General features: G+C 40.1%; 2 protein-coding genes across 3 annotated transcripts; both read left to right on the top strand.

Moving 5' to 3' along the window:
• Window positions 1–317: 317 nt before the first annotated feature.
• On the top strand, window positions 318–5,342 carry rundc3ab (RUN domain containing 3Ab). Its single transcript, XM_077739673.1, has 11 exons — window positions 318–648; window positions 1,529–1,644; window positions 1,804–1,931; window positions 2,009–2,094; window positions 2,169–2,258; window positions 2,336–2,416; window positions 2,795–2,963; window positions 3,038–3,195; window positions 4,551–4,670; window positions 4,743–4,843; window positions 4,915–5,342. Exons 1-11 carry the CDS (start codon window positions 554–556, stop codon window positions 5,055–5,057), a joined length of 1,287 nt encoding a protein of 428 aa, XP_077595799.1. The 5' UTR covers window positions 318–553; the 3' UTR covers window positions 5,058–5,342.
• Window positions 5,343–6,547: 1,205 nt separating this feature from the next.
• Window positions 6,548–12,773, top strand: LOC144212001 (protein FAM117A-like). Of its 2 annotated transcripts, none has more exons than XM_077739581.1 (8): window positions 6,548–7,158; window positions 7,997–8,136; window positions 8,208–8,321; window positions 8,412–8,528; window positions 9,810–9,938; window positions 10,987–11,170; window positions 11,238–11,379; window positions 11,786–12,773. In XM_077739581.1, exons 1-8 carry the CDS (start codon window positions 7,053–7,055, stop codon window positions 11,967–11,969), a joined length of 1,116 nt encoding a protein of 371 aa, XP_077595707.1. In that variant the 5' UTR covers window positions 6,548–7,052; the 3' UTR covers window positions 11,970–12,773. The 2 variants fall into 2 exon arrangements, with proteins under 2 accessions (XP_077595707.1, XP_077595706.1); XM_077739580.1 differs by having other exon boundaries at window positions 6,549–7,158; window positions 8,208–8,333.
• Window positions 12,774–12,847: the final 74 nt, after the last annotated feature.

Below are 12,847 nucleotides of genomic sequence, written 5' to 3'. Positions count from 1 at the left end.
AAGATCCACATCACAGTCTGCCATTTCATTTCCACTTTGTTGTGTGAGATTTAGCTCGGTGCAGTAAAATGCACTTTTTATGAAATTTTGGCATCAGGGAGATCTTGTTAGACTGACTCATGAAGATTTTTGAGAAATTCTTTTGAGGTTTTATTTTTTTGTTACAGATTCTTTTTGTTGTTGTTTATACGTCATGAGTAAATAAGACATCGAGGTAATATTTTATTTTTATCGTTTCCTGTGAAATTAGATTTTTGTGACGATTGGTTTGTTTTGGGCGTGGCCAGGATGACCTCGCGTCGCGTCGATGTTGCGTCATAGTGACGTCACTCAAAAGGCGGGACTATTAGCGACGACAGAGGAAGCACAGATGTCCACAAGCCGCCTAATTTCGAGCTTTAAAATCAAAACTGTCACGACAACAAGCCTCCTGGGTCCCATTGCGGACCCCCTGCTGCCTCCTTTATCCCCCCGGCGTTGGCGGTTATCGTCAGGGGGGTTTGAATGAGGTGGACCGGTGCCTGAAAGGGAGGGGTCCATTGAAAGCGGCCAAATGGAGCCCTGCTGTATGGCCATGGGTGAGCTGTCGAAGAAAGCATCCACCCGGAATGTGGCGGTGGAGAGAAAAAACCTCATCACCGTGTGCAGGTTAGTAGTACTACTTTCCTTCTAAGGCTTTAATTGTGTATACTCTCGCCACAGTTGCTGTGTTTACATTGACCACGCCGAAACTTGAAACTGTTAACAATTATAACACACTTGTTCATACTTCCAACAGTGACAATAGCTGTAATGATAGTTCTGACATATAAATTGGCTGTAATTGATTTTAAACGTGTTTTTTAATTCACTAAAAATATGAGTTTTTGCACTGTCACCTTCCATTTACTCATGTCTGCTGATGGTGTGGTTGCCATGGTGATAGCCTCCGGGGCAAGTACTGGCTGGTACCCCCGGGACGCGCACATACAAAAGGCACTTTTGCGGACTTTTTAGTTCAAAATAAGATAAAATGTCACTCTTAATGATCTTTTTAGACGTTGTGATTTAGATTCACCAATGGCAGTTTCATTAAGAAAGAAATGTGATGCATTAAAACGAAACTAAATACTATAAAGCACAGTACCGGATGCAAAGTGACTTATTTTGGTAATGTTATTTAATTGATCTGTCCGGTAAAACGCGAGTGTTCCGCTGACGTCATAGTCATATGGGTGGGGCAAAATGAGTCCGCAACAAAATTGATGTTCAGGCTATGATGTCATCAGATTAAAATGGAATATACAAATATATCTTTATAAAAAGGAAGCAATAGTATTTTTAGATAGCACCTATGGGGAAGAAGGAATGTCAAATTTGCTCAATTTTATTCCATTTTGATTTCTTTTTTGTTTCGAGATTAATTTCAATTTTTACTTCATTTGATCTTATCCTATTTTATTATGAATCTATTTTCCCTTTATTTTTTGTTTTTATTAATTTAATTGGTGTCTTTTTTAATATTTTTCTCCCCTTGTTCCCCCCACAGGTTTTCAGTGAAGACCCTCTTAGAAAAATCCACAGCCGAGCCCATCGACGACACATCGGAGGAGTTTACCAATTTTGCCGCCATCTTAGAGCACATTCTCAGCCACCATTTTAAAGGTAAACCTATTATGTACTCATTTAATCATTGACATCCAATCCTATGGGCGGATGAAAGTGAACATTTATTTGCTGCCATTTTAAATGGATCGGACATCCACAAAGTACAAATTCACGCACTCTCTCCATTAATAAAAACATTCCAAAAATATTTTTCAGGTTCTGGTAGCTGGTTCGACGGCCAAAGGAGTTTCTGGGACTTCATCCGTCTGGCTTGTGCCAAACTCCCCAACAGTTGCATTAGCAGCATTGAGTCCATGGAAAACATTAGCCCCTCGCGTGCTAAAGTAAGTCCGAGTTCGAAAATGTGAAGATTTTCATGAGTTCCCTCAACCGTCTCAACTTTTTTTGCTAACCCTTTTAGGGCCGAGCCTGGATACGAGTGGCCCTTATGGAGAAAAGGCTCTCCGAGTACATAGCCACTGCCCTACGGGACACAAGAACGACAAGGTTTGAAGCTATTTTTTGGTGTTTTAGCTTGTTATCCTAGCTAGCTGTGTTTTTTATTATTATTGTGTCTGCAGGCGATTCTATGCGGATGGAGCTATCATGCTAAGGGAAGAAGCTTCTGTGCTAACTGGAATGCTAATAGGCCTCGGAGCCATTGACTTTAGGTGACAGTAATGACACATGTAATGAGTGTTGAATCAGTTGTTGAGTTTTCTTTTCTGTATCTTGTTTTGTTGGACAGTTTCTGTCTTAAGGGGGAAGGCTTGGATGGAAAAATCCACGCAGTTGTTGACTACACACCATATTTAAAGTTCACACAAAGGTACTGTTTTGATTTGGTTTTTAAATCCACACAATCGGTTCCTGTTTTGTTTTCTGTTAAAAAATATGTTTTGATGTGGTTTCAACCCACAAATGAGTTCCTTTTTTAAAAAAACAATTCATTTAAAAAGACAAATCAGCCTTCACATACACATAAAGCTAGCATAAAACATACACTAGCATGTATGCTAGCGTACATGAAATTTGGAGCTTTTTTTTTTCATAAAGGGCTTAACAACCCAAGTCCTGGATAATTTTCTTGCTATTCTTGGGGTTCTAAAACATTCTTCTTTGTTTACAATTCCATATATTGAGGTTGAATAGTATAAAAAACCCATGACATGGTTTGTAATCAATTGTTCCTTCTTTTTTGTCGCAGCTATGACTACGTTAGCGACGACGAGGACGACCGTCAAAGCGTCGACAGCGGCACGAGCGACGACAGCGTCCCAGAACATCCTTACGTTCCCCTGGTCTCAGATGACGAGAGCTGGAGGACAAAATGTCGCAAAATGGAACAGAGGTTCAAAATTGTTCACGCTCAGAAGGTCCGTGGTCGTTATCGTATCACGTTCGGTTAAACTTGGGCTTGAGGGAGATGTTGAACTGATGGGTTTGGCAGGGTTACTTGGAAGAACTGGTGCGCTTGCGAGAGTCCCAGCTGAAAAACGCCGAAGTGGAAAACAAGAAGCTGATGGCCCGACTGGATGAAGCTCAAGGCCAAAGTCAACAGGAGAAGAAAGAGCTGGAGACCGTCGTTATAGAGCTTCAGGAGCAATTGTGAGTAGAACTCATCATAAGTGAATAATCTCGATGAAGAAACTGTGTTTTTATGAAATCTATTTAATATCATTTGGACTTTTAAACCCCTCTCTGCACAATTCTATCGTAGGAGGGAAACACTGCCCTCTAGTGACAAGTGAAATAATTTCCAATTGTGACTTGGTCCATTTGTTTTTGTTCTTACACTATAAACTTCATCCCATCTCATTTTATGAACCACTTTATCCTCACTAGGGTCGTGGGGGGGTGCTGGAGCCTATCCTAGCTGACTTCGGGCCAGAGGTGGGGGACGCCCTTAATTGGTGTCCATAATATTTGGCGGATCGAAGCCGAGATAGTGGCGAGGTATTACTGTATATGTGATATGAAAACTCGTCGACCACAATTCCCACCACGCTCTCCTGATAAACTTCTGAGGAGAGCAGTTTTCTCCAGTAGTCATGACTCCGAGGTACAATGAACTAATTGGCTTTGTCCATGGAGGATTTTCATCTTCGCTCCCAGTTTCCAAGCAGTGACTCCTACCTTCCACCTTCCCTGATCTGACACAAATCCAATTTTGACAATGGGGTGTGGAATTTTCCCCATTTAGAAGATCAAAGTCTTGTTAAACCCAGGTTCAAAAAGATCAATTCCCATCAAAACAGCTTTTAATGAACCCTTCACTCTTTTAATGAGGAAATTGATATGCAGCTGTGACAACACCTGACGCATCCCCCAAAAAACGCTGCCATTGTATTCAACCATTAAAACCCTTGATTGGGTTGTATAAAAAAATTCTCAGTGAAATTGTTGGGCGACAGTGGTTAGCAAGATGGACCTACAGACAAGGAATCAGGCTGGGCTGTCTGCTCTCCAGTGCTATTTAGATAAGAGTAGCGCTAACTCAAATTGACCCTAACATACCCTATTGAAAGCGTGGTTAGCATCAGCTAGCAGTAACATTAGCTAACATGGCATTGCTAGTTTCTCCCTTGAGCTGGTTATTGCGTCAATAATGGCAAAACTCACTTTAAATAAGATTACCTATTAATAAAATTAACATCAACGCGCCTATTTGCGTCCTAGTAAAAGCCATAGCATAGAGGTTGAATTGAATTGAATGCTTTTATTGTCATTATAGTTTGGTCGTAGCACTCTATGAATGTCGGTTCTATTGTTAGCTTTAACTTGTTCTTCTGTAATAACATCTTATAATGTAATAAAATCTTCATGTTGACTTATAAATTTGGTGAGCAGCTTAGCTAAGTAGCCTGATAAAAAAAATCATGAATTAGCCACACTGTTTAAAGGGAATGAAAAATAGTGTCTAAAAAAATAATAATTATGTTCGCTTTGCTCTTATTTGACAGAACCAATTTAATCCCGTCCGATAGCAGCCATTTAGCCAAGAACCTGACCATCCCGCTAGTCAACCAATGGCCTCTTCTGGACTCGTATGACAACCAGAACCACGTCAAACTCTTCCGCAGGTTGGTCCGATAAGAACTCCTTACGGGAATATTTCCTTTTTCCTAATTTGTGCTTATTTTGGTCGTTTCCAGGAGGAGTTTCCCCAGCACGGAGCTACTGTCCGTGGAGATGAGTCTGGATTCGGACTTGCTTCTGCCAGAAGTCAAGCGGAATGGCGGCGCCTGGGCCACAGGTGAACAAATTCACTCTCTTACTTTGACCATAAAAAGCAAAAAATATGACAAAACATGTTTGTATACCCAGAAAAGGACTACACGCCTTCCCTGATGGGACTTTGTGGTTCTTTGGGCTCCTTTCCAAGCTGCAAGTCTCTCTCAAGCCTCAAATCCAGTGAATGCCTGGTCAACATCAGTACGGAAAACAGCCCTGCACTTTCTCCTAGCTAGGACCTTCCAAGGCATTTAACTCTTGACACCAAAAAACCATTTATTTAGCCTGGAAGGTAATGGCTAACTAACACTATGTTCTTTCAACTCGCGCTATCTTTGACATGTTTGTGAAAGAATACCGGGAATTTGGTCACATTTCAGCGTCCGATATTCATTCCATTCTTACTTCATGTGAGCTAGTCTGTCATGGATTATGGTTTTTCCAGTGAACATCATGTGTAACTTTTGTTTAATCGTTTTTTTTTCCAGCAAAGAACAATAATGCATCTGATACTCCAGGAATTATGCTAGCATCCATTCTCCACTTTGTCGCAGTGGTATTTGATTGACATTCCTTTCGCGATCTCAGAGGTGAATTTTAACGATAAACAAGGGCGACTATGCAGAACGATCACTCGTGTCATCTTTTACGAACAAAACACAGCTGCCATCCAAACTATGTATATGACACTCATAATTGTGTCTCCTTTTGGCTTTAGAATTTTGTAGCATTGATAGTCTATGTCGAAACACTGTAAATATGTTATTTAAATGCAACAAAACTGCCTTTTATTTGTACTCCCTGAATTTGCATTGTTATGGTAACCCATAAGTTTAAACAAGTTGTGTGCCTTTGTCTTTGCCCAGCAACCTGCGATAAAGCATATCTTGTACACTACCATTAGCTTTGGTGCATAGTTAGAGTTCAGTTTAAAGGGTAGGGCTGCATGAAGTTGCTTTAAAGGAGGGCATGGCATGTTATCTGTGCCTCCTTTCACAGTCCCCACCATTGGCACTCCCTTTTTCACAGAGTAGGGACATTTATCTGCTACAATGCACGCCGAGCACACGCTAGCACTTGCAATCCCAAACCAGTCCACCCAGATGATGTTCATACATGCTATCTGGGGCTATTTTAGGTTTTAATTCAATTACTCATTTGTATTTGCAGAAGTTTCAAACTCAAGTTTATCAAGGCCGTGTTGTGTTAGGGGTTTTCATTCAAGGAATGGTGCAATTGACATGTATTTATATGCAATTTGAAGGCAATGCAGAATCTCAATGCCATTTATTTCATTCAGAAGTCATGCAAAATTATGACAACATTCATGTTCAGGTTGATTCACATTCAGAATTAGAGTGGAAAAATCCTCACACTTATCACCCTTATTCAATAAATAACAGCATGTGCAGGTTTCAAGAAGGAAGGAAATGTATTACAAATTGAAACAGACTGCTATCGAACGCCGTGTACCAGCTAAAGTTCATTCATTAATATCACGTGTTGTTAAAGTGCTCCTTTTATGTATTTAACGATGATGTTAACGTGTATATTACGTTCCAAATGTATCAACAAGTGATCTAGAACAAAGGGGGCGTCAAGAACCAACTTGCATGCGTGGTTCGATAAAGTTCTGGTAAGGGACCCAATAAGAAGAGAGTATCAACTTCCTCTGGCCAATCACAAGTGAGAATGCCAACAAAGTCCCGCCTTCTTAGTAATTAAACCCACACCAGCGTGGCGGAGGTGTTTGGAGGCTGCAGGCTGAGCGAGTGGAACGACCCGAGCACCCGAGCCCGTTTCGAGCCGAAGAAAAACAACCGGAGAAAAACAAAAAAAAATCACATTAAAATTGGATCTAAAAGCCTCGGAGTCGCTACGCCTCGACGTCTTTCCCCCCTTGCGGAAGGCGTGCGCTTTCTCGGTCGCCTGCGAGCTCAAAACATCTCCACATCCTCACAAAGAAAGTTTGCTTGCTAGGCAGCTAACTCGCAAGAACTCGACAAGAAAAGTGGCCAAAACTACATGACGAGCCGCAAATAACTCCTCCGCGTTGGTGACAAAGATTCCCACAGCGGTGGAAATGTTCACCGGGTGATTTGGTGCTTGCTTTCACCCGGTTTATTAAGCGAACATCGAGGAGTAGCAGCGGGAGTAGTGCTTCATCACCCCCACCACTCCGCTCCATCACTTCCACATCCAGCGCTGGTCGAACAACGACTGTCGGAGGCATGTCAGGCCGGAGTGGGGCGACTCTGGGCCCGCAGCCGCTTAAGGCGACCGTCCCTTACCAGCTGGCCAGCAAGCACCGAACCAAAGGAAGGGATGGCAAGTTAGGTAGGCCATGAACCACCACACCTGTCACTCATCTTTGGAGACTACTTTTATAGAAAAAGTGCGCATATTCTAGATATTTTAAAAAGTATATCTACTCAAGTAGAATTGCAAACACAATGCAAGTTTTAATGGAGTATCTAATGATGCATCCAAATCGTGACGTCACTCCTAGCTAGTTTATTATACTAACCAAACTGTCAAATTATAATTGGCTGCCAAACTCTTACTTCTAATGGTTTGGACGTGTACTATTGATAAACCCCTTTGCCGTTCACTGTAGAAAGATGAAGGGAGCAGCATGGTCCTCGATGGCTTTGGACTTGTAACATTAGTTGCCATTGACGGCATTAAACGTCCAATCTTTTGAAGGTTTATTCACTGCCAACCTCATTTCAATTTACAGCAGAACTATTAAAGTATACGCATCAAGTCTTGACATTATCTGACATGGATGGAAATAAATGTCCAAATAGATTGGACATTCATTTCTGCCAATGGCAGTGAAATATTTTGTAAATGAGATGTATATACATATTTGAAATCTAGTTGCTATCAGTTATGAATTTACTCAAACAACCAATACGATATATTTTTTCCATTCATAAAAACGAACATGTTACTTTTAGATGAACTTCTATTCATCCCCTATTTGTGATTTTAACGTGGACAGTATTTGTGTAGTTTTTGTTATTGTAAAAAAACATGCATTGGTCATGTACAATCAGATTGTTTTAATTTAATTACATTCTATTAAGAAGACTATAAAAAAAACTATTTTTCCTCTCAAATATTACAATGTATGACAAACATGATTGAATCAACCTGCTTCAAATTCTAGTCAAGAAGGCCAAAGCGCAGCAGCTGAGTCCCGGCATGCGACGGACGATGTCACTGGACGCCATCATCGGCCCGTATCTGCAAGGCCATTGGCCCAAAGAACCGGAGGGCAGCTTGTGTCGAAAGGACAAATCCACACAGGTCAGCCATACACGATAAGTCAAGTCGCAATAATCGAGAAAAGACCACGTTGTAACATTTCTCGTTTCCAGACGCCCAATTGGTCGGAAAAAATGCCGAGCAGGAAGGACGACGGCAACGCCGACGGCGGAGCCGTCAACCACAAGCGCTCGGCATCGTGGGGCAGCGCCGAGCATCTAGAAGAAGTAGAGTCTGCTGTAAAAAAACAAAAACAATCTACTTATTTTCATAGAACAAATGGTTAGCTGGTTTGACTGAAGGTAACCTTTTTGCAGATCACTAAAATCAAACAACAGCTGCAGACGCGAGGCAAACCTGCCGTCTCGGGGGGGCTCGACCGAGACCGCCAGCGCGGCTCTGCTCTTGGGAGTTGTAGCCTGGGAACCGTTCAGGTGCGTTTTCACACTTGTCAACATGCGTTGCAAACCCGCACTGACGACTTATCTGAGGAAATGGAGAACTCGGGCAAGGGTTGCTTTGGATTTATTTTTGATATCAAATTGTTAAAAGAAAATAGTTCAAATTTGTATGTAAAGATTTTATAAGTGGTGGCCTGGTGGATGAGTGGTTAGTGTGTCGGCCTCACAGTGGGGACCTGAGTTGAGTTTGCTTGTTCTGCCCAGGCTTGTGTGGGTTTTCTCTGGGTACTCTGGTTTTCTCCCACATTCCAAAGACATGCAAGGTAGGCTAATTGGACACTATAAATTGCCCATAGGTATGAGTGTGAGCGTGGATGGTCGTTAGTCTCCTTCTGCCCTTCGATTGGCTGGTCACCAATTCCTATTGTTATCTATTATTATTATATTATCTAATTATTTTTTGCGGATTTAAAAAAAAATATTTTTCAATATTTCTTTTGTCTGAGAAAATAAAAAAAACTAAGATTTAATTTAAATGTTTAAATGAAGCTCTGATTTCTGATATATTTTCAAAGATTAATTTTATTCCATGTTAAACTATTTTTCGATTTTAAAATTAATATTGTTTATAAATAGTTAAGATTTTCCATATAATTATGCTACATTCAAAAGGAAAACATGTTTTATTCATTTTTTTCTAAAGAAAATCTATATAAATTGTATACAAAATGCAGATATTCAACTAGTTATTTACTGCCATTGACGGTAATAATAGTCTATTCCAATTTAATTTGATTCAAAATAATTTTATTACTGTCAATGGCAATAAAGCGTGTTCAGTTACAGCTACCTTCTTTTTAGCGAAAAAAAAATCGCACAAGTCTCTCACATGAAGTTTTAGCATTTTGCACATGACCGCACATTGCGTATGTATAGTATTTGCAGTGTATGCGTTGTGGTAGTTTGCAGGGGTGTGTGATGTTTTTTCACATGCACTGAAGCAACAGGAAGGGCACACCATGACACGGCTTCTGCATTTTAGCACAGCTGTCGCACATTGCCTTTCGTTTTCAGGCTCTCTGCTCAATCCGACAACGCAAACTGGCCCACCGCCGCGCCGCTTTGGAGAATTTTGTTGCCGCTTCATGAAATTCCTGCGATATCTTGGCCAGTGTTTCAGTCGGACTCAGGAATTTGTTTGACAATCGCGCACCCTTTCATTTTCATGAAAGGCACATGAGAGAGATTTTGTAAGGACGAGGGGAGCGGATGCTGAAGGGATTGCCTTCAAATGGAACTTGTTTGTGTGATCAGACGCAGCCCATCGCCATACCGCTACCGCCGCTTTCGACGTTGGTGCCTCGGTTGCGTTGTAGCGTGGAAGGACTCAACCAAGAGCTGGAAGGCATGTTCGTCTGTCAACCGGGACATCGCCAGCATCAGGTACTTATCAGTAGTCTGATTTAAAAAAAAAAAAATATATATATATATATATATATATATATTGATTTAAAATTCATCATTGAGCTGCTTCCATTCAGAAACATAAAACGTGGACAATTCGATTGGACTTAGGAAAAAAGTCTGAATCCATACTTGGGATGCCGATATTTTTATATATATATGTATTTTTTTAGCAACGATTTTTGCTCAAAAAAATGGGATAAGTCGCACTATTTAAAAATTAAATTGTAGATAGCCCCTGCTGCCTCTAATCTTTGGGATTTCCACTATAATTATTTGCATTATTATTGGACAATTCGATTGGACTTAGGAAAAAAGTCTGAAGCCATACTTGGGATGTCGATATTTTTATATATATATGTATTTTTTTAGCAACGATTTTTGCTAAAAAAAAATTGGATAAGTCGCACTATTTAAAAATTAAATTGTAGATAGCCCCTGCTGCCTCTAATCTTTGGGATTTCCACTATAATTATTTGCATTTTTTTGTGTACAAATTAGACAACTGGCATCGTGTCATTTTAAAATAAAAATTTGACCCACAAAAAAAGTCAGCCATTTTGAAGTATTTCAGATGGAAATTGGGAAAAATAGTACTCTTCCCACTTCTATTATAAAACAAGAAATTTGGTAGATAAGTCTATCAAAAGTGGACCCACAAAAAAGTCAAGAAAAAAAAATGTATGTCAAAAAACAAAATTGGTGAGATTAAATTTATCACATTGTTCTGGTTTTATTTGGCAAGATGAGATTTGTGGGTACTTCTGTCATGAGTGAATATACCTACAAAAAAAAAAGTCAAGAAGCCATCCCTGAATGCTAACAAGTGGTCTGCAATCTTGGTGAAAAGCAAGACTATTATGACTACATGTACAAAGAAATAGTGCCCAAGTCTGCCATATCCATTTGATTTCATATAGATTATTTTTAATTATAAGATTGAGCCCATTATGCTGGTTTTATTATTGCAACCGGAAATTAGACATGTTTGTGAAGACCAGACCCCCAAAAAATCTTCTTTTTCCAGCTTCTGGATGTTCCCGATGGTCACCGGGCGCCATTCCCACCTCAAAGCCGTAGTAGCGGATCTCAAAGCGACCCGGCGTCCATCACTCCTCCCTCGCCGTCTTCCATTTCATCTTCACCCTGCTCCTCTCCCACTTCGGCCTCGCCTCCTGTAGCTCACGAGTCCTCCCTGGACATGCACAAAGGTGACTAAAAGTTCTGATTTACTCACTAGTTGCTCGACATCTCTGTTGATTGTCATTTTGGCGATAGGGTTGGATCTTTTATCCCCGACGTTCCTGAGCGAGGGCGACCTTCTACTGATGTCCTCTTCGCCCGGACCAAACAAAAGCTACTGCTTCCAGAGAGAACCTCCAGAGGGTTGTGAAAAAGTCAGGGTCTGGGAGGAGACCAGGTATGTCCCATATGGCAAAAAAAATATTCGGGTTAATTCATTAATATTCCTTTTTCTTTTTTTTTAATACTTAAGAGTTATGTATTGTCATTAAAACCTACGTGAAATGTATTTTGATAATTTTATGTAGTATAATTAGATGATTTAAAAGTAGGATTGTAAACATTGTTACCCTGTTTTTTATGGAAATTATTTTATTTGTAACTTTAAAGAAGAAAAATCTTTATTTACCATGTACTGGAATGATAACAGGTTGCACACTTTCTGCTTGAAAATCAAAAAGTGGGACCTCTTGTCAAATTCTCTACTTAACATATTCACTGCTATTGAATTCCACTGCAATTACAGTCAATAGTTCATGTTGTATGATGCTAGCAAGTCATTTTTTATCGATTTATTCCATCAGCTCTCCAAAGAATCAAAAAGCAGCACAGGTCTCCTCCTGCCCCGACCCCAACAAGGTCAACTTCACCCCCCACGGTGGTTCTGCTTTCTACCCACTCTTGCCATCCATGGACCTTCTCTTCTGTAGCCTTGCCGTCAGCCACGATCCTCCCACTGCTACCAACGCTTCCACTGATGCCTGCTAATCAAATTTACCCTCATTCGCCCCACATTTTTATAAGGTGCGCCTTATTTTCTAGCTCAGTCGAAGATGTTTATTAAAAAAAAAAAGCATAATCCGAGTGATTAATCCAAAGATTTGGATTTGGGTATCCCAAGATGTTCTTTTGTCTGGACTTTAAAGACATGTTAGTCCACACAAGGTGGTTTACGCGGTTTTTCGCCATTTTTGCTCTTTTTGGACTTGTACAAAGCATGACAAATCAATGGGAATATTTTCCATTCATATTTTGATAATTGCTGGAAAACTACACATTGAAGTTGGGGGTTTATGCGTGCGTATGTGTATTCAGGGTTTAAAAAAAGAAGGAAATAAACAAAAAATGTATCATAATAATGCATTTATAGTTGTAGTTGACTACCTAACCAGTTTTAGTGGTGTAGTTTCATTTCCGGTAGACGTTTGCACATTCTCAACTGCTACTTTCACAATTTTTTTTTTTACATTTTATACTTTTGTAAAGTAGTTTTCCTTAAAATAACCGCAGTATAAGCTTAAAAGATCCTTGTTACGTGTAGTTTTGTCTGTATAATCAAGACAGTTATATGACATTGTATTGGGTAGATTTTTTTTATTTTTATTTTTATGCACTTCCAGCAAAGGGCTTTTTTGTGTACGTGCACATAGTTAGGGTCTGAATTTAATGTGGTGTGTGTGGATACAGGAAGTTCTGTTATCTCAGGTACTGTCTGGTTCTGTTCTGTCCACAGGAAATACACCACTGATGGCGTTTTTTTTGTTACGGATTAAAAGTGAAAACATGCAACAATGATGTTGTAATGTGCTTTTTTTAAGGGCATGTTTGATTAGAGGAAGCATCAAAAGTCTAAATAAGGTTCGATT

Source organism: Stigmatopora nigra, chromosome 18 (genome assembly GCF_051989575.1).
Source record: "Stigmatopora nigra isolate UIUO_SnigA chromosome 18, RoL_Snig_1.1, whole genome shotgun sequence".
NCBI lineage: Eukaryota > Metazoa > Chordata > Actinopteri > Syngnathiformes > Syngnathidae > Stigmatopora > Stigmatopora nigra.
The sequence above is the reverse complement of the archived record's forward strand: the minus strand, read 5'-3'. Positions and strand labels throughout refer to the sequence as shown.